At 34.8% G+C, this 23,434-nt stretch overlaps 2 protein-coding genes across 3 annotated transcripts; one reads left to right on the top strand and one right to left on the bottom strand.

Annotated features, from left to right (window-relative positions):
• Positions 1–446: 446 nt before the first annotated feature.
• LOC139810525 (nose resistant to fluoxetine protein 6) lies at positions 447–19,822 on the top strand. 2 transcript variants are annotated; one of them, XM_071774148.1, is made up of 10 exons: positions 447–1,755; positions 14,564–14,859; positions 15,433–15,608; positions 15,866–16,023; positions 16,923–17,051; positions 17,715–18,274; positions 18,549–18,854; positions 19,158–19,332; positions 19,436–19,578; positions 19,654–19,822. In XM_071774148.1, the coding sequence occupies exons 1-10, from the start codon at positions 1,440–1,442 to the stop codon at positions 19,780–19,782; spliced, it is 2,388 nt and encodes a 795-aa protein (XP_071630249.1). In that variant the 5' UTR covers positions 447–1,439; the 3' UTR covers positions 19,783–19,822. The 2 variants fall into 2 exon arrangements, with proteins under 2 accessions (XP_071630249.1, XP_071630250.1); XM_071774149.1 differs by having other exon boundaries at positions 448–1,755; positions 16,956–17,051.
• Positions 19,628–23,375, bottom strand: LOC139810528 (26S proteasome non-ATPase regulatory subunit 5). The gene is made up of 3 exons (XM_071774152.1): positions 23,193–23,375; positions 22,846–23,115; positions 19,628–21,731 (listed from the first exon to the last, which is right to left on the bottom strand). Exons 2-3 carry the CDS (start codon positions 23,034–23,036, stop codon positions 20,402–20,404), a joined length of 1,521 nt encoding a protein of 506 aa, XP_071630253.1. The 5' UTR covers positions 23,037–23,115; positions 23,193–23,375; the 3' UTR covers positions 19,628–20,401.
• Positions 23,376–23,434: the final 59 nt, after the last annotated feature.

Here is a 23,434-nt window from a genome sequence, read left to right as displayed (position 1 = left end):
GTGTATCACTTGTTCATCAAAAAGAAGCAGCTTTTATATCCGTCGAGATATTTTAATCTAAACTGATATGAGATACTAATTTCATAAATTTGTCGAACTAAAGAACGACGTTTCTTTTACCGGCTAATGCTATACGTGAGGCCCGGAATTATAGTTGTGTTTGTTGTGCAACGCTGCTCTTACGCTTAAACGTATAGCATTGATGCGCAATTTTCAGAAATTTCATTAATACACATGTATAATTCTCGAATATCATAAACGACAGACATAAACTTATGAATGCAGAATTAATGCCTTTCAAGGCGAAAGTTTCAAAATATATATATAAGATAGTTGATTTTTAAGTGTTCGATTATTTTTACATGAGATTGTATAAGAAATAAAATATCTTGTTCTGTCGGAAATTTTGGTTGAGTTCCGCCTTCAGCATTTCAACGATTATAGATTTAAATTGAATTCCACACGTCTCAAGATCATAAAATTATGAATTTTAATTGTGGATTCTTTAATTAATCAGAGACACGTCGATCTTTTTAACGAGGATTCGTACACAAAAGCAGCTTACGCTATTCAATTATTCCGAGAATAAGTGAAATTAGTCTAAATTGACTTAAGAAAAATCTCCTCTTTCGTTAAATGACTAGAACGCACGCGAGCACGTGTCGATGAGCTCTCGACGTCGTCGCCTGAATCGCCTCGCGCGCACCGACACCGACCGCTCTAAAGGTTTTCGATTTTCACTCCGCAGGGAGACTCGCGCCCCACCATCATCTTCATTATAATACCGCGAGAACATTTCAGAACCGTTGGTCGGACCACAACACCGACTCGTACGATACAGTTGATTCGTGGTCATCCAGCAGGATAGAAGGATCTATCTGAACAACGCGCATAGCCGATCATCTTCGCCGTGTTCATTATTCTTCCCCTTCTTCCTGAGGGCGGATGCGACAACATCCACACGTCTCGAAGTTAATATGAGTTTGAAAAAGTCGCATTATCAGGATTCTCCGACAGGCAACTCAGAAATAGAGATGCAAATATCCATATAACATCGATACCGTTAAAATAACGGTGAATCGACGAATAACGTGATCAACGTGAGGACCTTATCATCTAAATGCTGAAGCAAATACGCAAGTTCACGACAAATTAATGACATTTCTAACAATGTCATCACGAGCATCTTGACAGAGAATCGCTGTTTCATTTGCGCAAAGATCCGCCGAAGTATTTTGTGAGTTTTTTTTTTGGTCAGCGAATCAAGAGGAATCGACCGTCAGAAAAAGAGAAAATTCTCTCGCTGACCCTGATAAATCGACCCCCCAAAGATCTGTCTAAACCGTCGACTATGTGGATCCAGTGAATCTCGTTGAAATCTTCCGTAAACGCCAAATACATCGTGATAAATCTTTTCTGTGAACATTTATGAGATAAACATGCGGAGCACAATGCATCTGCCGTTTGTAATTCTACTCATATTTTCCGCGATCTGCGTACACGCCGAAGAGATATCTACCGAGATTCCTAGCAGCGTCACAGAGGAACCGATTCTCCGAGTACGAAGCTTGCCAACGACGACTAATGTGGTCGAAAGAAATTGGACCAGCCTGTCGGACATGCTGGATGTTTTTAGTGCGCGTAACTTAGTAAAGAATTGGGTCGAAGGGAAGTACCCCGTCGGAGTACAATGCGGCAAAGACATTACGATGTACATCGATGCTCTGAAGAACGAAGAATTGTGGGCTCTTAAAAGTAAGCTCAATTCCTCCATTTGTTTATCATTATTTTATCGCTCAATTAATTAATTTTATTGTGATTATTTAAATCCCAATTTAAAATTTTTAAAAGCTGATTAATGCATCTCTTTCTTGTAAGTGAGAAAAAAAAAACATTTTTTTTTTTAAATAAATTAAGATTCCTGTAAAAAATGAGTCTCGACGTATAAACAGTAAATATTACATATTTCAAGTGTTACCGTGCATAACGAAGTTTTGTATTTATAAACGCAATGACGTCAGAAAGAAATAAACAAAATAATATTAAAATAATTTACAAAGATAATTTTTATAATTTATTTATAATACATAATAATTTATTCAGGGTGTATACATGCATATATAACATATAAATAACATATAATATTATATATATTATTATAATAAATATTATAATAATATATATTATATAAATAAACTTATATTTTTATATTATATATTTATTGTTTATATTATTTAAATATATATTAACAGTAGATTAACGTCACTTAATCTTGTCTTTCTTATATGTGAATCTTTGTGAAATTATGTCTATACATGTATCTTTTATAAGTTCGTAAAACTTTATTACTTTTATAGAAAGTTTACGAGATACTACTTAGCGACATTAGCAACTAATAAACATATTCATGATGAATCGTAATTCTTTTTAAAAATTCTTCAAAATTTTTCAGAATTTTGAGAAACTTATACAATTCTCTCTCTTTCTCTCTGTGATAAAATTTTTGCCGATTGATTTAATGCAGTTTATTTGGTAATTGTAAAAATATTGTCGATAACTTCTCTAATTATTTCCATTATATTTTTTAAAATAATAGTTTGTTGAAATTATTAATTAACGTAAATTGTATTTATGGATTTATCGAATTATTAGCTCTTTGATAAATTGTATTAATGTTTAAATTGTAACGTATACGCTACCTTGAAACAGTTATCGTACTTGGGTTGTACTTTGCTCCAATGCTTCGAATGAAATGGAACGAAGAGAATGACCTTCATCCCTTTTTTACCGCAGGAAACAGGATTCTCTTCGTTCCTGAAACAAGTTGTCTATGCAAGAAGTTGTTTCTAATGCATCTTCATTGCAACTAACTTCGTCAACAATGAAATATACATACATTGAAGAAGTTAATAGATATACATTAACGTTCTATTCTCGTAGATCCTTGTTCTTTGTCTTCTTGAATTATTATAAATTACTACAATTTGAATTACGAGCTTGTATTTTATAATACGCAATCGATGCCCCACGATGCGTTACATAATTGTTATATCCATTTTTGCGTCATAGAAAGTATTTAATAATATCTACATTATTACTTTACGTAATAAATTACGTTATGCTAAGCGTAAGGCGTTTAATTTTTGATCTGATTACATCGCGATCCCCGCGTCTCGTATCGAACCTTTTTGTACCACGTGTATATGTAACTTCCTATGCATTACAACTTTCTCCCGCATGCAGCTTTCTACGTTACATTGCGCTGCAGATAATCGTGCTAAATCATTCGGCGAGAGATGCGAGTTATTCGAATCCCTTCCAGTTGCATCACGCGCGATTGTGGGAACGAAAAGTGCTTTAGCGGCGTAGGTCTCGAAATTGTCCGCCGTTTATTGTAATGACAGAGTCTCCGATTTTAATTTTGCGGGTTCCTAATTTGAGAGCTCCGTGTCGTCGCGCGTGGTACGAGCGCGACGAAGTTACCAAATTACGGCGCGCTTCGTAACTTTCCCCGGGGTAAATATCGATTTCGGGTTTCCTGAAAAATTTACCGTTAAGATTTTTTTCAAGCCGGTAGCTCTCGAGCTCGAGAAGCGCTCCTCCGTTCTCGGCGCTGTCCGGTCCGCATCGCGTCGCGTCGCGTCGCGTCGAAAGAAATGGGACATCGCCGACGACGTCACGTTGACGAACCGGCCACAGGAACATTCTCACTAAACAACGTCTGCTTTCCGGTTTCCTTCCCGGTCTGCCTACTTTCGTCGCGAGGTTTCACTTTTAGCGACACAAGAAAGAGCCGATCAAACGTGTCGGCTCTTCACGTGAAACAGTCGACGCGACTCCGTTTAGCGAGTCACGCCTTCTCTCGACGCTTCACTTTCCTCGAGCAATTCGGTATTTTCGCAAGCTCGCCGAACGCGCGTTGCCTTGCAGATCGCAATTGTGGTTCTTTTTTGCAGACAAAAAGTCTTAAGAATATCTTACTCGATTTCATCGCTCGATTTTTTATTTTGATCTGATCTACTCGAATGTCAGTATCAGTAAATGTTTTTCTAGAACAAAGGATGCGTATATATATATTCATTATGTATTTTCTTATAGCAATATTATTTTCTATAAAAAAACACTATTGAAAGAACGTTCTTTATATTTTTCAATCGTCCAAAATTTGATTGTAGATTGTAACAAAATTTACGAAGAAATTTTCAGGCGTTTAAAAACTAGCGTGATTGAAATAGTATTAAAATAAGTTTCAAAAAATGGTTTAATATTGCGGAATTTTTTTGATATGCGAAACCTACGATCAGTTGTTACGTGTTTTTCTTCAAGTTGTTATGCCATCTGAAAGTATTGCGGCGAAAGTAAAAAGGCGATAGTTCGATTAGGAATCACGTATTATTTGATGCATAAGTAATACATACGAGTATTTATTAATTACAAGTTTAATCTCGTATATGCATTATAAACAGTGAAATAAAATTTGCAGATATAGATACCAAAAATAATGCCAAGTATTTTTAGAAATTGCAATATATTTTAATGTAAATATTATTCAGGTCAAATAGAATAGTTGATGTCGATAAATATTAAGATATATTCAAATATTCAAATAAATTTAAATATTTGCCTATCACGAATATATTAAAATGTCAGTATTCGAATGATGCAAATGAGATGCTTTAATTGAATTTTCATGAGCTTTTACGTGAAGTTTATATTTAGAAATCATCTATTCTATATTTAAGGCAAGACACATATTATATCGCTAATTGCACGTAATTATTTTAGCATTGTTAAATGTGCACTTGAAACTATCTAGATTTAGATCATTCAATCTAAATAAATTCGTCTTCTTTCTCTGGAATTTCTTCACGGACAAGGAACTTAAGAGGAAACCTGCCATCTGTCGTTCAGGTAGAGGTCTTAAGTGGGTCAGGGTTTACCTTCTCGCGTTTCGTTCTCGGTGACAACGAAATACCAACGATTTTAGGGAAAGCTATTGCAAAAGTCGACGAGTCGCGAAAATAAAACAAAACAGATAAGTATTTTGCGCAGATCCGCATACCGCACACCGCAGAACGCACGATTTTTGCAAATTAGCACATGAGCTTCAATCGATGCGCTCTCTTTTTCTCTTTCGGTGATCGTCGACGATCATATCGTGTTTATGAAAGAAAATTCAACGAAGAACGCGAACAAACGCAAATAAACGAATTTCATTGAGCGTGGATGACGCTGCGAATACGAGGCCCAAATTTACATCGATGAATGACATTTTATCTCTTTGGTATATCGGAAGAAAAGAGAGTTCATTACGCTCGCTCATATTCATCGCGATCGTTTACCCGTTCGTCCTTGCCAGCTTGGTCTGAGTCCACCTTGAAGCAACGCTCCTCGACCGGAAAGCATTCTCCTTAACCGGCCGCTACTTTCACCCTCCGCAACCTGTATCACCGTTGCGGTATTCGCGAATTTCGCGAACTTCGTGCGCGAGGAAAGGTGAAAGGCGCCGTTGTACCGAGAGAACATTGTCGAAGGAAAGCATTATCGTCACGATGCAGCGATATGCCTGAAGAGCCATTTGTCCCGAACGTCATCGCTCTTTCGACGTACAAACGTGTTATTTCCTCGCGCGTCTGCAGCGCTATTCTATTGTATTATACCTGGAAAATGTCACTTCCTAGTTTCTATACCATTACGGATCAAAATCTGTTGACAAATAATGCACGTTATTATACGAAAAACGAGATGCCGAGACAAAAATGTCCATAAAAATGCTTGATGTAGTAAAACCTAAGTATTTTATTTTTAAAGTACATCAAATTTGTGTAATGACAAAAGAAAAAATATAAAATTTTATTTTATGGTAGAGTAATATTTATTAACAGAAAAGTATATGTATTTGTTTCGCCATTAATAAACGAGAAAGACTCTATTTTTATAGTCGACAACGTTTGGCTAATGTCGTGACAATTCGACCATTATGGTTTTGGTCAGATTAATCGTCAAGACTTTTTCGTCCATGGGTTTTGGTCGTTTCTAAATTGATTAATCTTTGATACTTACATATAAGCATGTCATTTTTATTAAATTATTAAATTTATTGCGAAAAATATTACCTCAGCCAGTAATATTTATTAAGTTTTTTGTACTCCTCAAAATGTACATTTTATTATCATTGATTTATTATCGAATTACACACATCTTGTTTATTCGTGGAGACAAAAATATCCGTGAAAATACACACATATATACTACACAAGCATTTTCACGGCTAAAAATTATAATATGGCAAGAAGAAAGTTAACAGTCGTCAGATCTTAATTATTCCACACGGTTTTGCTGAAATATCTAAAAATTTAGCTATATACAGATCTGCAGAAAATAATTTTGTTGCACCATCAAAATAATTATGTAGAACACTCAAACTGATTGCTAAACTGTCAAAATTTTTTACAGCATTATCATCATACTTCTGCGACCTACTATAACTATTTTGATGATGCAACAAAATAATAATTTTGTTGCATTATCGAAATAGTTATAGTAGGTCTGAAAATATTCAGATCTGTACAACCAGCTAAATTTTTAGATATTCAGCAAAACCGCTCTTTCCGCGTGTGCACGTGTCCTTGAAAGGCGCCGATCACAAGATCCCTCCAAGTTACGTAAAATAATCTCTCTAAGTGATTAGATAAACAAAATTATACACGCTGAGTTTATATATGCAAGTGTATACAGGTTTTACAATCGAGTTGCAAAGACGGAGATGCCACTCGAGCGATTAGAAAGTGGCGAGCCCAAATCGGCATTGCAATTATCGAAATTATACTATTTGAAAAGGGGAAGAATTACATGACAGCAGTGACGGTGGCTGGGGATGAAATCGTGAGCTTTCGCTTTCGCGGAAATGCGTTTCTATTACGGGCCAAACGACCTGTTCCCCGTAACATCCTGTTTATTTGAGCGTATCGTCGTGGTTACGCACAAAGTATTCGTAAAATCTATCACATGCGATGACTCGCATTCTTCGACGCGAATGTTACATTTACAGTTAAATGGAGCGCATTTGAATGGGCTCAAAATTATATATAAAACTATGAGGATACTTGGTCAACTGCACTCTAGTTAAAAGTTTTTTGAAACATAATTGACATTTTTGTTTCCAAAGCTAGAACTGGAAAGAACAACGGAGAAAATTAATTTATCATCCGCGAATTATCCTTTAAATATACAAACGTGTTCCCGTTATTTCTAGTATGCGTGCTGGTTAAAGCTGATTAAGTAATTTCTGTGTGTTACAATATTACGTTATGTCGGCTATGTGTATAGGCAAGACATTAATCACGGATCTACAGCCGACAGTGATTGACGGTAAAATTAAGTGAAATTAGCTGCTACCAGTCAAACGATACCGATACTCAATAATGTCGTTAAACGGGACACAGTTGTCCGTACCTCCCGCGTAGTTTATCGCAGTCTTATTTTATTTCACACGTCCACTGTAGCAATTTACATCACCTAGCAATTATTGGAAAATATGATTGCACGGAAAAAGGGGGAAAAACGGGGAAAATAAAATAAAGTTTGTTTTTTCTGATTTCAGTAATTTCTCGTGAAAAGGTAGTAGTATTTATTAATGCTTCACCTTCTGGTGCTTACATAGCAGTTTAGCCTGCCAGACTTTACACAACTATACATTTGTCAAATCCTGCATGTTTTCGGTTTTTGCATTTCGCTGTTACGATCCTGCTTATAAACTACTCGAACAATGCTTATATTATGAATTTTACATTTGAACTATTTACTCTTTTCTTTCTCCATTTCTAATCTTGTCTCTTTCAAACCTTTCATCCATCCATACCCTGCTCCATCGTCACTCAGCATATCAATCATTCTTCCTTTCCAACTCTCTACTTTTTCACATCTCGTACTTACATGTCGCATATCTTCGTTTTCTTTCCCACATAGTCTACATTCATCCAATACATATTCCTTCTTGTCTCATTTCCACACCTCATTCTCGCTATTAGGCTTGTCTTTTCCTTCCCTTTTCTGACCCCATCTTTGATATATCTGGCAGCCATCCTATTCTGACATCTTTATAATCCTTACACGCTTTTGAGTTTTCAATTTTTTCATCTCCTATCCTTATCAGTTCTTTCTCGCTCATGCCGCATCTCTGTATAATATGTACATACTCTCTTCTCTCTTTACTTTCTGTCGACCAATTTTGTATATCTGCTCTGGTTTCTTCCTCCTTTCTTTCCTTCCAGCATTCTTTTAGAATTACATTTTCGTTATCATTTCTCATTTTCTCTTCTTCATATTTTGCCGCTCTGCATCCCGCTATTCCCGCTACAATTCTTATCTTCGCTTTTTTCATTTTTTCTCTCACCACATACCCCGGGGTAGTTCTTTGTAAACCTAAAATCCACCTTATGTATCTCTCTTGCACTATCTCTACCTCCTTCCTTTCTCTATATCCCCATATCTCTACTCCATACAACATTATTGGTTTTATAATTCTATCGAACAATTTCATTCTCCATATTATATCCGCGTTAAACTTTCTTTCTCCATAACTCCATATCCATGCCATCGCAATTTTTCCTTTCCTCCTTATTCTATCTTTTATGTGCATCTCGTCATTGTTGTTTCTGCATATTTTATACCCTAAGTAATTGATTTCTTTTGTTTCTTCAATTCTCGTATCTCCCCACCACCATTCTCTCTTTCTCTCTTTGCCGCTTCCCTTCTTGAATACGATTATTTTTTATTTTTCTGTACTTAGCTCTAGTTTCTTCCTTTTTATATACCTGTAGAACACCTTCATCATTATATTCATCATATATCTTCATTTTCTGCAACAAGCACTATGTCATCTGCATATTCTAGCGACCATATCTTTTCCTTTCCGATCTTCACTCCACCAGAATTTTTCTTCATCTCTTCTTCTATGTCTGAAATATATATGTCAAATAATGTCGCACTAATTAGACATCCCTGCCTCACTCCTTTTACAGCCCAAAATTCTTCCGTTTCTTTATTGCCTATCTTCACTCTGTATCTAGTTTCGCTATAAATCTCTTTCACTCTATCAATTAGACCTTTACTTATTTCTCTCTTTTTCATCATCTCCCATATTTCTTCTCTATTTAATCTGTCGAAAGCTGCTTTCAGATCAGCGAAAAAAGCAAACAATTTTCCTCTTTTTTTTTTATCCTCTTTCCTATTACATGTTTTATTTATCGTGGAAAAGTATAATTTATTTAATTAGAGGGCACGTAAATGTTGCGTGATAGGTTGCATGCCGATAATTACGCATTACGAAGAAATGAAGTCATCGCGTAACTGGATGTCGATTAAATTGGATAATATACTTAATTTTTAAACAGTGTAATCTTTTAAATACATTATGTAGATGTAAAGTGATAACATATTATTATCACTTTAGCCTTATTATGCCTTATTAAGTTATATAAACATATGTTAGCTTACATTATAAATAATGTAAAGCCTTTTTACATAATGGCTTTTTATATAATGGCTTTATTAACCATAGAGCTTTGAAGAAAGATGAAATACATTCTACACGTAAAAACTTATCAAAATTTCTATGCCGTTTACTCATTTCTCCGATATGAAGGAAAATTTTTAGGTTTTTTCGGTATCCTAATTTTTCAAAAAAAAAAAAAAAAATTCTATGCGTTTGATCGAACTGCCCAATTGACAACAAACAGAAGAGTCAATCGTTGCGATCGATTGTTTTACCAACGACAATTGTGGGTTTACTTTGAAATGTACTAATCTATTGTTGCGACAGAACAACCGTAAATGACAGCTGAGGCATTGTGCATTAGAAACGGATCGCGTTTCACTTTCATGTGTCGAGATTATTACATTTTTGCGTATGTCAGAAAAAGAAAGTTACCGCATCTCTTCGGCGCGCATGTTTTACAATCCGCATTTCCGCTTTTATCGCGCTCGCGAATGCCAAATCCATTATCCCGCTGTGTAAAAATAATCGTAAAAGATAAAGTTATGCGACTAAAGAGGGAGAAACCATTTACTCTATTTTCTCTTCTGCAAATTTTTTCTCGTATTTTTTTCTAATTTCTAATTAAATTTGTAATAAAACACGAAATGTCTTCTCTGTAGCTCTCGATGAGCTCACCAAAATTTCAACATGTTGCAAGATAAACTAGGAGTTTGTTTCTTATTTAAAAAAAAAACACGAGAATTAATGAAACTTTATTTTTAATAGTTGACGGTAATGTCAAAAAAACGTTGACCTTATTGAATATTTTTGCATCATACATTATTTTGTCCTAGATTTCACCAATATTCCTATTAAGAATTAATATGCTCGAATAAGAACAGTCAGTATCATCTTGTGACTTGTAATTAGAAGGAGAACATTACCATAAACCATTAAACTAGTTTCTAAAATGTCGCCTATGGCCATTTAAAATCTGTTGCAATATTCCGTACGAATAGCTATAAAAAAATTTATTTGGCACTCACCGTGAGAATGACTCGTTACGCAAGTAGTTATAATTATAAATTTGTCTAAGGAGAAGAAGCAGGAGGGTATATTCTCTATGGAAAGGTCAAGAAGATTTTAAATTAACAAAACAGACGAATTTTTATTCAAAATTAAAATTCCAGATGTCTGTAATATCCGTCTGAATTCCGATCAAATAGAATGAAAACACTTTCACCAGAACGTTGCATGAAACAGAAGAACTTGCGTGCTTTCTTTTCAAATTAGTAATCAAGGACGCCTACTTGAAATCCTTAGCGCAACCTCTGTCAATGTAAAAATGTAATCCAATGTCAAACGGTGCGTTAATATTAATTGCCAATGCCGATAGACATTACAACATTGTCATACCAATCAGATATGCAAACGCGTTTCTCCTTCTGAATCACTTTCTCCGTTACATATAGTTGTGACAAACACATAAACACACACACACACCATCGAGAGATCAAAGTTTGCAATAGCTAAGACGCAGAAAATGTAGAAAAGCTAAATATATTTCGGTTGAGTAAAATGTTTTACATAATATTTTATACTTAATATTAAATATGATTCTTAATTAAATATTATTATAACCGACTATTACTAAATGATTACCAAACTACTATTGTTATTAATTATTATAATTATTGTAAAGTTTAAATAAGAATGCGTACAATTGAACATTCTATGCATTCCAACAACAAGTCTGTCGGTCGCGATTATATCACTGAACTTATAATGATTCTAGAGGCATCATCGTTTGAATTGAATTCTTGTACCCGAAATAATTTCTGTTGCCACATTCACGAACGTTAACTGTATATATGATCTTATGTCACAACCAAGCATCACGCACGACTTTGATTTCTTATTACGCAATTACCTATTAATAGTATCAGTGGTGATATATTGCAAAAATATGAAATATTGAAGCCTTTTAAATTCGGAGAACGATAAATTGTGCAATGAGAAGGAATTCTGACTTTTAAAATATCTCCTAAAATTCTGCTTCAGAGAAATATGTACACGGAGAGAATTTTCTCTTAAAATTTACCCTGAAATCATGATAGTTGTTGGACAACTTGTACCACCAAGAATTTTATGCGAGCTATTCTGATTAATATCCACTATAATAAAAAATATTAATATCTATTACATTAAAATATAAAATATGTTTGATTAATTTTACTAAAATATATTTATGAAATTTTAATAATTTTTCAAAATGTACCAATTTGCTTGGTAATTTTTACCACGTTGTTTGTAAAATGTCTTTTGTATATTTTCAAAATTTCTTGGTTGCCAAGTTGTCCCAAGTTTGTAGTGAATTTAAGGGTAAAATATAACAAAAAATTCTCTCCGTGTAGTGCAGAAAGTGCAATGTCATTATCTTCGCACGTTCACTTTCTTTTGCAGCTTTCAATGCTCGAGCGTCGACACATATATTGCATTTACTCTGTAAATGGTTGGCCTTTTCCTTCCTGTTTATGAAACTTACTGTAAACCCATCAATAAACTCGAATGATTAACGATAATCTGAAACTCTCAGCGAGATATAATTAAAATAAATATCATTTAGTAAAATTCGAGAATTCATTGTACATTAATATTAAGAATTTAAAACCATTAGTCAAGATATTAATTGTTGTGCAGCACACATGAAATGGTAAATTGTAATAAGTAAACACATTATAATATTTTCAAGACCATAAAACTTAATTCTTCTAGTTTTTAAATAGCATAATGTCGAATTTGTATCTTGCCTGATATTTTATAAGTTTCGTTTTACAATTATTACAGCAATTCGTAGATATTGCGATTATTCATATTCATTATCCGCTGTGCACGGACAATGAATAAAATATAAAATAGCATTACCATGATTTTCTCCAAGATTTTATAAGATCAAATGATTCAAATGTAACATTGCACATTTATGTTTTGTACGGAAATAAATCGAACTGCAAGGCGAGCCTGAACTTGACTTTAGAATGTTCCGCAATGAAACTGAACCACGATGCAAAATTATTGTCATGCTAAGGACAATATGAATCCGCATTGTGTCACGATCAAGCGATAAGTAGTGAATGTTAATGATCGGTAAGTGAAAGCTTGTATATTGAAATCGAAGATTGAAAGAGATATGAAGAAATCTTCCCAATTTCCCTTTTATTTTCACTATTTCTTCAAGTTTTCTTTCATAAGAATTTAAAGTTTCTTATTGTAAAATTATACACAACTTTAGTAAAGATAAATATTTTTTAGCAAATTTTTTTCTAAAGAATGGCAGGCATTGTAGAATATGACTATAAAATTAAAATCAAGCCTGCTAATTGTAAAATGGAAACGTTTAAAGAAAAATGATTAATTGTTGTTCAGAGCTTATTAATTTTTACACTTTTTAAAAAAATTGTGTAATTATTGTTCCAATTAATAAAAATAAATTTTTTTCTTAAATTAATATTGAAGCTTTATACTAGTAGTACTTTAATTGTACCAATCTATAGAATAGGAGAGAGAAGAAATTATATTATAATATTATAAATAAAATTAAAAATACACACGTACGCACAATACTCAATTTCCGATATCACAAGCCTCATATCATTCTTAAAAAAAAAAAGTAAATTTTATAAATAGCACTCCTCGGGGAAACAAAAAAGTACAATCAATGAACTGTAAGATTGTTTTAAATAGAAAATAATTTCTTAGTTGTCTTTTTATTGTTCGTCATTCTTCTTTTATCATTATAAATAATTAAAATTATTTCTCGTTACTCAGTCTTTGCGGCAAACGAGATTCGAAAGAATCAATTACCAAAACATGACATTACACTCTGTGTTACATCGTAAAATTTTACCGAGCCGAAAGCCGGGAAGTGAGAGACGAGACAAAATACTGATATAGGTATCCGGAACGACTCTCGCGGACGCGAAAAACACGATGACGCCGACCGCAGCTGCAGCCGCAAGCATGCAGCCCCGCAAAGTGACGTAATGGGATCGCGATCGAGCTGAGACCTATGTAATACAAAACTCGTAAATCCGTCGCTTGTACCGACGGTTAGATAACATCTTTTACTTCCTGAATAGAAAGTACATGCTTCGTTGAAGCCACTCCGTCCGAACGTAAGCCTTCGCCGTCTCTTCGCGCCTTCCCGATGACGATCGCGCCGAGTTGCGTTAGCGTTGTCCACGATGATAAGTAAAACAAGGATATACTTCGTTGCATCACTCGCGAAAAAAAGCTCGCGTACGATTACGCAGCCCGGTTATTTAATCAGGTAGAAATTACGCACCCGGCATTTAAAGCAAGTAAGATTACTAATTTCATATTAGATAATAACCGGCCAATGGTGCTGGCTAATTTATGAACGATGTTACGTGCCGCCAGCATTCCGTCATCGTGTATTGCTTATTGTTTTATTTATATATCGTATCATCTATAGCGCAATATTTCCTTTTTACAACTTTCACGCGCCGCGCAACTTTTATCTCGGGACTTGAAGATTTCTAATGATCCGAAAGCCTTTCCAAAAATCTTTCTCTATTGACAAATAGTTAGTCCCTATAAAACATACGATTTCCGCCTTGTTGTACAGTAGCTTTAAAAGTTTCCTGAGTCTTTCTTTCCTTTCCTTTCCTCAATCGGAAGAACATTGCCGATGCAATGCGTAATAAAACTTTTAATCCAAACTGACTCTTTATCCTTACGTCCGTTGATCCTTGATCAACTTTGGCTTTTTCTAACATATCTTTCCTCGGAAAAAACGTAATAAAAATTTTTTGTTACAAACATTTTTATTAGTGCGATTTGCTATTTATAGTTATGTTGTTTTAAAAGTTCCGTCATTTTCGATAAGCGAGGACCTATTTTTTTAAGAGCTTTTAATTCTCATCCATTGCAATATATAATATATAATTTACTTAAATTTAAAGCAAAAAAATTTCCAAGTTTTTTTTTTCATTTAAAATATAAGATGTACGTTACAATCTAACATTGTTACATTCGCTGATGATGAATTCCTTCTTTTTTCAGTTGACGATGCATCCGGTAGATTCACAACCGGATTTTTCTGGGGTAATTCTTATTTTATGGGGTCAGCCACCGAATGCCATTATATCGGAAAGAACCCATCGCACCATACGTATTCAAAACAACACGTAAAAGATTCCAAAGTTACTACATTCGAAGAGATTCATACGGAGTCACGAAAAAAAATCAATACGGGTATTAGCGGAACCAGCGTTTGGACTCAAACAGACTCCGTCGAAATGCCTTTTCAATTGGGATTCTATATGCTAAAACTTTCTATAAATGTATCTTATACACCAGTAAGTATCATCGATATGCAAATTTATGTGTATAACTGAATGAAAACATCTTGAATATTCTCTATTTTAATTTATTTTATATTTATTTTCTATTTCGTAAATATATATGAAGAAAATTTATGAAATATACAATCGCTTACATAAATCTTACATAAAATTATTATATTAAGAAGTATAAATAATATGGTAACAATATTAAACATTGAACAAAGAAATGTAAAAATAATTATCTACTCTGGTCTAAATATGAGATACAAAATTCCCTTTTTTATAAACGTAAGGTTTTCTTACGTTTATAGAAACTTAGCAAAAAAAAGGAGCCGATATTATAAAAAGAATATTCTTAATGTCTTCATAACTGTTTTTAAATATACATATCAAAGTCGAAGTCTTATTGTAAATATAACATGCATTTGCTTTTCGCCAAATTCTCTTTATTGCTTATTTTTAAGGAATCATCTCGACTCCGACGGAGAATTTTGCGCTTTTGAAAAAAAAAAGATTTTTTATATTGCATATTATTTTACGCAAAGTTTTGAATGCAACAACTTACAAACAGTATTCTTGTTTCAGACAAGACTGATTCACCTGGGCGTTTGCCTGCCGTTCTCATGCACTGCCTCCGACGTCGTTATCATTGGGAAACTCGCCGCAAGCGAACTTGCAGCAAAGCATTCAACGATTGAAAAAGTCAGAGATCAGCATAACTCATATGACATGTACACAGATCCGATTTTCTGGGTTTTATCGTAAGTATAAAATTGTATAATATACGAAAAAAGACATTTGACTACTTGCAAAGTGCACTTGCCTATTTGATTATCACGAAAGACGAATCATATTTTGCAAAAACAAAAAGAATTTAGATAAATATATATTTATATATACGTATATTGTTTTTATTAATATTGTTATGTATTCGAAGACTACAATTAATATCTTTTCAGTTACTAATTAAATATGCACAAGCGAGCAGACGCAAAAACCAGAATTCAATATGTTTCAGCGGTGTCAGCGTGGTGGTCTTGATACTGATGATTCTCGGTACCGGGTATGAATATCATCTGTCGAGAAAGCTAGTCCGCAAGAGAAATGCTATCTACGATTTGGAAAAGCATGGGAAACTTGATCATCTCACTAATGGTGATCGGAAGGTCATAAATGGTAAAGGAGTCAATGTTCATGTCCAAGAATTTTTTGATCGTTCGTTAATCTGCCATCATTTGTGTCACATGAAACGAGATAATATCAATATATTAAAACAATGGAGATTTATTTTCTGTTATTTATAAAGAAATATTGTAGATTGTTTATGCAGTTTTTTATGCATAGGTCTTTTAATCTACTTAAAACTGAATTTTTTTAGTGAAAATTTGTTTTTAGTTTAGAAAATGTGTTTAAGTAAACCGTTTTTTATCTTTAGTTTTTGAGGTATTAAAAATATTGAACATTTCTTTATAACTCTTTATAAATTTTCAACTAAAATTTCTTTAAAGCACTATGCATTTAAAATTGAATAAGGTTTGTTATTAATATACATGTGCATGGAGCTTAGTTTATATAATATGGAAATATTAATAGTATATTAATAGTATATCGATATATCTTTATTAAAGAAAAATCTATTCCTGAAAAGAAATATATATAAGGAATCATACATAGGTAGAAAAAAGTGTGAGAAATCTCTAAGACATCGTGTAAACTAAAAATTGCGCAAAAATGACAGAAATAAGAATCAAGTTTGACGAATTAAATAAGACGAATAAGACAAATAAGACGAATAAATTATAAGACGAAACGCAAAACGTAGTCTTGCTTTCAGCAATATAATAACTGTTTTGTACTGAGGAAGAAAGTTACTGCTAATTCACTGTCATGGTACTAACTCGTACTGTAATAACTCTGAAAAATGCTGTAATTTTAAAAAGCGACTAACGTAGCGATGAGCATCTCGTACGTAAAAAATACAGACTAATATAATGCACGACTATCACTTACAGACTATCAAGACAAGACAAGGACGGTAAAAAAGTAGTCACACGATTTATTATTGTATTCCGCAGCTGTTCAAGGTAAGGTCTACCTTCCTGTTCCAGTGGCAGATTCTAGTAGCAACGGCATGCAGTCAATTAACAATAACAACAGTCTCGAGAACGATTTGCGAGCGTCTACCAAAGAGGAGCAACAGCTTAGTACGTTAAACTTTTATGTATTACTCGTTAAATATCCCTGAAGTGAAAATATCATCCCCGTAAAAAAACAGACAAATTATAAATTGAATCGCAAGAGATGTAGTTTGCGAACATAAATATTTAACAATTATTCTATATAAAAATAAACGAAATTAGATTTTCCTCTGTTCCTTATTTTTAACGTATTGACTTAATTTAATATAGCGATTAACTTAAAATAAAAATGTAAAAATCATTACTTATATATATATATATATATATATATATATATATATATATATATATATATATAATATATCCATATTCTGTTATTCTCTTTTCTAATTCCCGATTATAAAAATTAAGTGATTGTAATAATCTCATATAAAAATTAAATGATTAGACCAAAGCAGAAAGAGTAGAATGGAAATTAATTATAAGATCATTTCTCTCCTGATTAGATTAGAATTATATGACTATGAACCCAGATAACATGCATGTTGCATAAGACGTCGTAAAGATATCTTAAAGATATCTTAAGATATCTTAGTTGTCTTAAATATGTCTTTACGACGTCTTATGCAACATGCATGTTATCTGGGAAGAAGACTCTTGTGTTCTTTTTTAATTAATATATTCGTTGCGATACAATAAAAGTACCTTTCAACCTTCCAATTTTTGCAGGTACCTTCGAGGAACTTCTGCTTTCTTTCTCCGTTCCCGCTAATTTGAGAGTTATCTGCGATCGTAATGTGGGCAGAGACACAATTAGCACCGTGCACGGGCTTAGAGCGATATCGATGGCCTGGGTCATCCTCGGGCACACGTGCATTATCGTTTTTAAATACTCGGACAACATGGAATATCGCAAAGTGGTGGAGAAGCGATTCCTCTTCCAGACCATCACGAACGGGGCTTTCAGCGTCGATACATTTTTCTTCATGGGCGGTTTGCTCGTGGCCTTTCTATATTTTAGAACCAACGCCAAGGGAGACCTGAAGAGACTCACGCAGGGCACGCGAGGCTTCGCCGCGGGCACCTTAAAATTCATCGGGCTTCTTTTGTATCGATTTTGTAGGCTCACCACGCCGTACATGTTCGTACTAGGTGTAGTCGAGATCTCGATGAAGCATTTCTATACGAATTCCGTTTTCGAGCCTCCCACGGCAGATCATTATAATTGTCCTAATTATTGGTGGAGGAATTTACTCTATATCAATACGTGGTTTCCCGTCGACCAAATGGTGCGTATTATTTTATTTGTATATATATTCCCTATAATAGGATTCATAATTTTCAAAACTTTTCGAATGTTGGTTCCACAATAATTAATTTTTTTTTCGTAATATAAATTATAATGCAATATTTTATAAAAATAATTGTAAAGTACAAATTTCATGCTTATTAATCTTTCTAATTCTAATTTATACTCCTTTTAATTCGCCCCCTTTTGGAGATTTTCAAATTTTATTCTATTTCCATCAAACAAAGAGGTAAACTTACACCGTGATATTGCAGTGTATGCTTTGGAGTTGGTACCTAGCGGACGATACGCAGTTCTATATTGTTGGCGGAGTGATTCTAATACTGGCTACAAATCACTTCAAAATCGCAGCTTTCGCGTTAGTCACTCTGTTAGTAAGCTCATGGGTAACCACCGGCTACATCGCCCTAGTTAATAATCACATGCCGAGCCTGGACGATCCGTTGGCCCTCTTCGACAAGATCTACGACAAGCCGTGGACGAGATTGGGCCCTTATCTGATCGGCATGACCGTCGGCTACTTTCTCTTCAAGACTGATTGCAAAGTAAAAATGTCTAAGGTACGATCAATATCAAGAAAAATTCAACGATCTCAAAAAAACTTAACGTTTGAAAGATTGAAACGTCTCTTAAACCCAGTTTCACAAGTATCGGTTAAGTTTTAATCTTAGATTAACTCACTCTTCGTCTCTTTCTAAAAGGGACATTAGACTTAATCTAAGATTAAAAGTTAACCGACACTCGTGAAACTGAGCCTTAGAAGTCGTCTCTTTATGTCGTCTGAACATTCCTCTTTGATAAAAAAATTAAATTGTTAGTTTCTATTACTCAGAAAAAGATTTTAAACGTTATCTCATTTCTAGACTACCGTCGTCGTGGGATGGCTCCTGTCCTCTGCGTGTCTCTTGAGTTTGCTTTATGGTTTATACGAGGCGGAACTTACACCCGTTACCGCAGCGGCGTATTCATCCTTGAGCCACAGTGCGTGGGCACTAGGTCTAGCGTGGATCGTAATAGCGTGTAGTACTGGCTACGGTGGTAAGAAATACATATGCATTGATAAATTATATTAGATTAATTGTAATAAACATTAGACTAATTAATTGGACTACACTGGGCTATTAAACCGGTACTGTTTCAGGATATGTAAATAAGATTCTATCGTGGCCGCTCTTGTACCCGTTCAGCAGAGTGACTTACTGCTCTTATCTAGTTCATCCGCTTGTGATTCGTCTAACCGCTATGAACCTAGACTCTCCGTTTCATCTAGGGAAAGATGTAATGGTAAGTTTTATGACCGAAGAGAGAAGAACTTTAATTAACTAACAGCGGATTGTCATGAAACACTTTATTTTTCAGATGATAACATTTCTGGGGCAGCTAGTGCTATCGTACGCGTTGTCGTTTGTAGTGTCAGTCGCTTTTGAAGCACCGGTGGTCAGTATGCTGAAGATTGTCTCACCGAAAAAGCGGAAACGCATACAATAGAGATTAAAGTATATTTAACGCACATCATACACCCGTACAATTATTTATACGATCTTATTTACACGTTATGTATAAATTTCGTAAAGATCTGCGAAGATTAATGATAAAATATCGCGAACATTACTACATATATGTATGTATATTTTAATACCATTTATTTGATTGTTTCGAATATAACGTAACAATTTAGATTTTTTTGTGTATCGTTAGATATAAAATAAATTATTTCTCTTTGTATATAAATTCCAATATCAATAATGTTTCGTTAATGAAGAAAACTGCTCCGAAAAAGAGACTAACAATAAGACTGTGTTCCGATATTCACTGTCAGTACTGAAAATGTATAGTGTACGTTACGTAAACTATAAATTTTCAGTACTTGCAGTGAATATCGGAACGCAGCCCAAGTATAAGTACTTCAATAACGTTGGCTTATTTGTACTAAATGCGAGAACAAAGATCAACCTTCTGTGGTAATCAATACCTTCTTTTTTACGAATAAAAGAAAAAATAAATATTTATTTCTATCTCTCACTGAAGTTGTTCATGTTATCATGTTATGCGTAACATAATCTTTAACATTAATATTTAATATTAATGCGAAAAATTATTCTCCCCTTTACGAAGCACCCTCTATCGCGACTTCCGTATTAACCTCGACAAAGTATGGGCCTTCGTGAACGAACCGCTTGAATTTCTGGATGGTATCAGCGTCGAATATATCTCGCTCCGCTTGAGACAAACGTTTCACGACTTCGTATTTTGCATTTTTACACTCTTTGAACGACTCGATATTTCTGTCTAATAGGAACTCTACTAAACCAGGATACGTGGATATGTATTCTTGCCCCCATACTTGCGAACTAATAACGGCCAGCACCTCCAAACCGGCCTGTCTGATATCGGCGAACGGTTGTCTGCATATCTCCACGATCATACCCAACGGATCGTCGCACAGCGAATCAAACCACAGCTTCGTTAGGGATAAAATTCTGTTGTCCTGTTCGACTCTCTTGACCTCGAGTATAAGGGCGAGATTATTCAAGCCGCGAATTCTCAGAGCAGTCGGCATTTTCTGTACTATCTCGGCGATTTTCTTTAGAGCGCTCGGCATCGCGTCTCCCAGGGCTTGCAACGCGTACTTGCCTTCGATGCTCGCGGACACAAATCCCAAGGTATCCAACGCAGGACCCAGAATATTCTGATCCCCGCTGTCTATCACGTCGAAAAGCGCGGAGATTACCACGGGATATCGGGAGAATAACTCGTTCGGCCAGTGACGCGCGACGTTACCGAAGAACTTCATCAATCCGGGGATCAAAAGATTCGACAAGGGATTGTCGTCGACATGTGCTATTTTCTGAACTAGCTTGTTCAGAACGTCCTGTTGCTCCAGGTAACTCAGACCCTCCTCGAACACGGCTAATTGAGTCAATATCTCCAAGGCATTCAATTGAAGCAGTATATCCTCGTTCTCCAGTACGTTGATTAAACTGTTCAAAAAGCCCGATTGGGCCGATACCTCCAGAGCCTCGTGAGATGTTTTGGCAATGTCCACAATTACTTCGTAAATGCGAAAGCTAATGGTATCGTTCTGCAACAGCCGGGCGAACGTTCTCAGGAGCTCGCCCTTATACAAGATGCACAAGCCATTTGGATTTTCTCCAATCTTCTTCACTATGCTCATCGCGCATTCGGCGACATTCAAGTCGTCATCGCCGATTCGGTTTATAATTGAAATCAGAAGGGTGGTGTCTGCGAGCAACTGAAATATCTTTTCCGGATGCAAGGCCGTACGCAGAAATTCACGCAGCACAAGCAATCTCACGCAAGCATGTGGATTGGTTATTAAAGCGGATACTTGGACTAAATATTTCTGATAGATTTCCCCAGGTTCCAGTATGCTGAACAAAATTGCCAGAATATCGCATATCTGCTCTACGACTTCTCTGTAAAAAAAAAAGAAAAGCGGTATTCTTTTCGTTCTTAGTAGTAAATTTCAGAAGCATTATATTGCATAATTAATACAAAAAGCAAAGTTTTGCACTAGATTCTATGAGTAAAACCAGTCGCATATAAATTAGTTTGAATAATCATAAAATAAGAATTTCAAAATGTTATACTGATAGGACTATTGTTGTTTACACATACAACGTAACAATCGAGAAGTTGCTGAAGCTAAATGAATATTATTTTCTACTATAGAAATGAATATTGAGAATGCTATTCTGTGAAAAAAATAACCCATCATTTTTATCAGTCTAACAGAGAAAGATTATTCATCTATCATTCGTATCCATTTACTACAAAATAATGACTATTTAATTTCAGCAACTTTTTGATTGTCACAATGTAGATACTTAACATGTATTAATATTGACAATAACGTTCAACAGTTAAATGGAAATAAATAATTAAAAGCTTACACGAACTACAATTCGCAGATTATACACTACACTGTTGAAAAAAACAGAATACTAAGAAAGAATCGAGTTGTGTTCTTGATTTTTATAAGATATGTTTATTACACATTGCTGAAGAAATGATGTAATTTCATTGTCAATGGTGTAGATTTATTGGATATTGGCCAATTTTGGAACGTCTTTTAACTTGTACTTCCCTTTATTCTGTTTTTCAACAAAGCAGGATTAATAGAAGATACAATCCAGAGGTAGCCACGCTTTATTAGAAAATTTTTTACTTAACTATATTTATGACAATAAAATTGTAATCATTTCTCCAGTAATGTCCAATAAACATGTCCTATGAAAAGAGTGTAACTCGACTTTCTCTTGGTGTTCTGTTTTTCTTTCTATAAACAATATATGTATATGTGTATGCATGAATTATCGTCTATGAGAATCGCAAAAATCAAACGCTCATTACTGAAAAATTCTGGTGAAACTATATTTATGACAACGAAATTGTAATCATTTCTTCAGTAATGTCCAATAAACATGTCCTATGAAAAGAGCCTAATTCGACTTTCTCTTGGTATTCTGTTTCTTTTTCTGCATGAATTATCGTCCATGAAAATCGCAAAAATCTCGATCGTCATCGTACCTGTCGTTAGTGTCGTTCGAGGTTAGCTGCGAATAGAACGGCCCGTAGTCCAAGCTACGGGCGACCTGCTCGGCGTCCCGGTTATTCAAGGCGCCGAATTTAAGCTTGATGTCCGTGAGAACATCCTTCTTGTCCTCGACATTGTTCAATTCGCACAGACGCAGGATTTTCGCTTGATACCAGTCAGTCATGGTCGGCTCATTGACAGCAGACAGCTCCGCTTTCTCGACAATCCTCGCCAGCACCAGCTTAACCAGCTATCCGAAATACCTATTTGCAGGAGCAGCGCTAATGAAGTCCCATTTCAGATTAGGGACACGTTCGAGAAAATGCGACGACGTTTACACCTTTACGCTTCTTCTTCAATAAATTGATTGGCAGTATTGGCACGGGTCGTTAATTGTCGACACCATTAGGCTGAGGCAAAGCAGTCACGAGTCACATGCGCGACGGCCGCGATGTTTTCTTTTTTTTAATCCGGGATAGCCTAAACTTTTTCCGCCGTGTCACCAACTGGGAGGACGCCCGGTTTTTTAACACAAATCTTCTATTAATTACGATGCGCGATAGATTATATAATAGTATACAG

This window comes from Temnothorax longispinosus, chromosome 3 (genome assembly GCF_030848805.1).
Source record: "Temnothorax longispinosus isolate EJ_2023e chromosome 3, Tlon_JGU_v1, whole genome shotgun sequence".
NCBI classification, from domain to species: Eukaryota; Metazoa; Arthropoda; class Insecta; order Hymenoptera; family Formicidae; genus Temnothorax; species Temnothorax longispinosus.
This window is presented reverse-complemented; position numbering and strand designations above follow the sequence as displayed.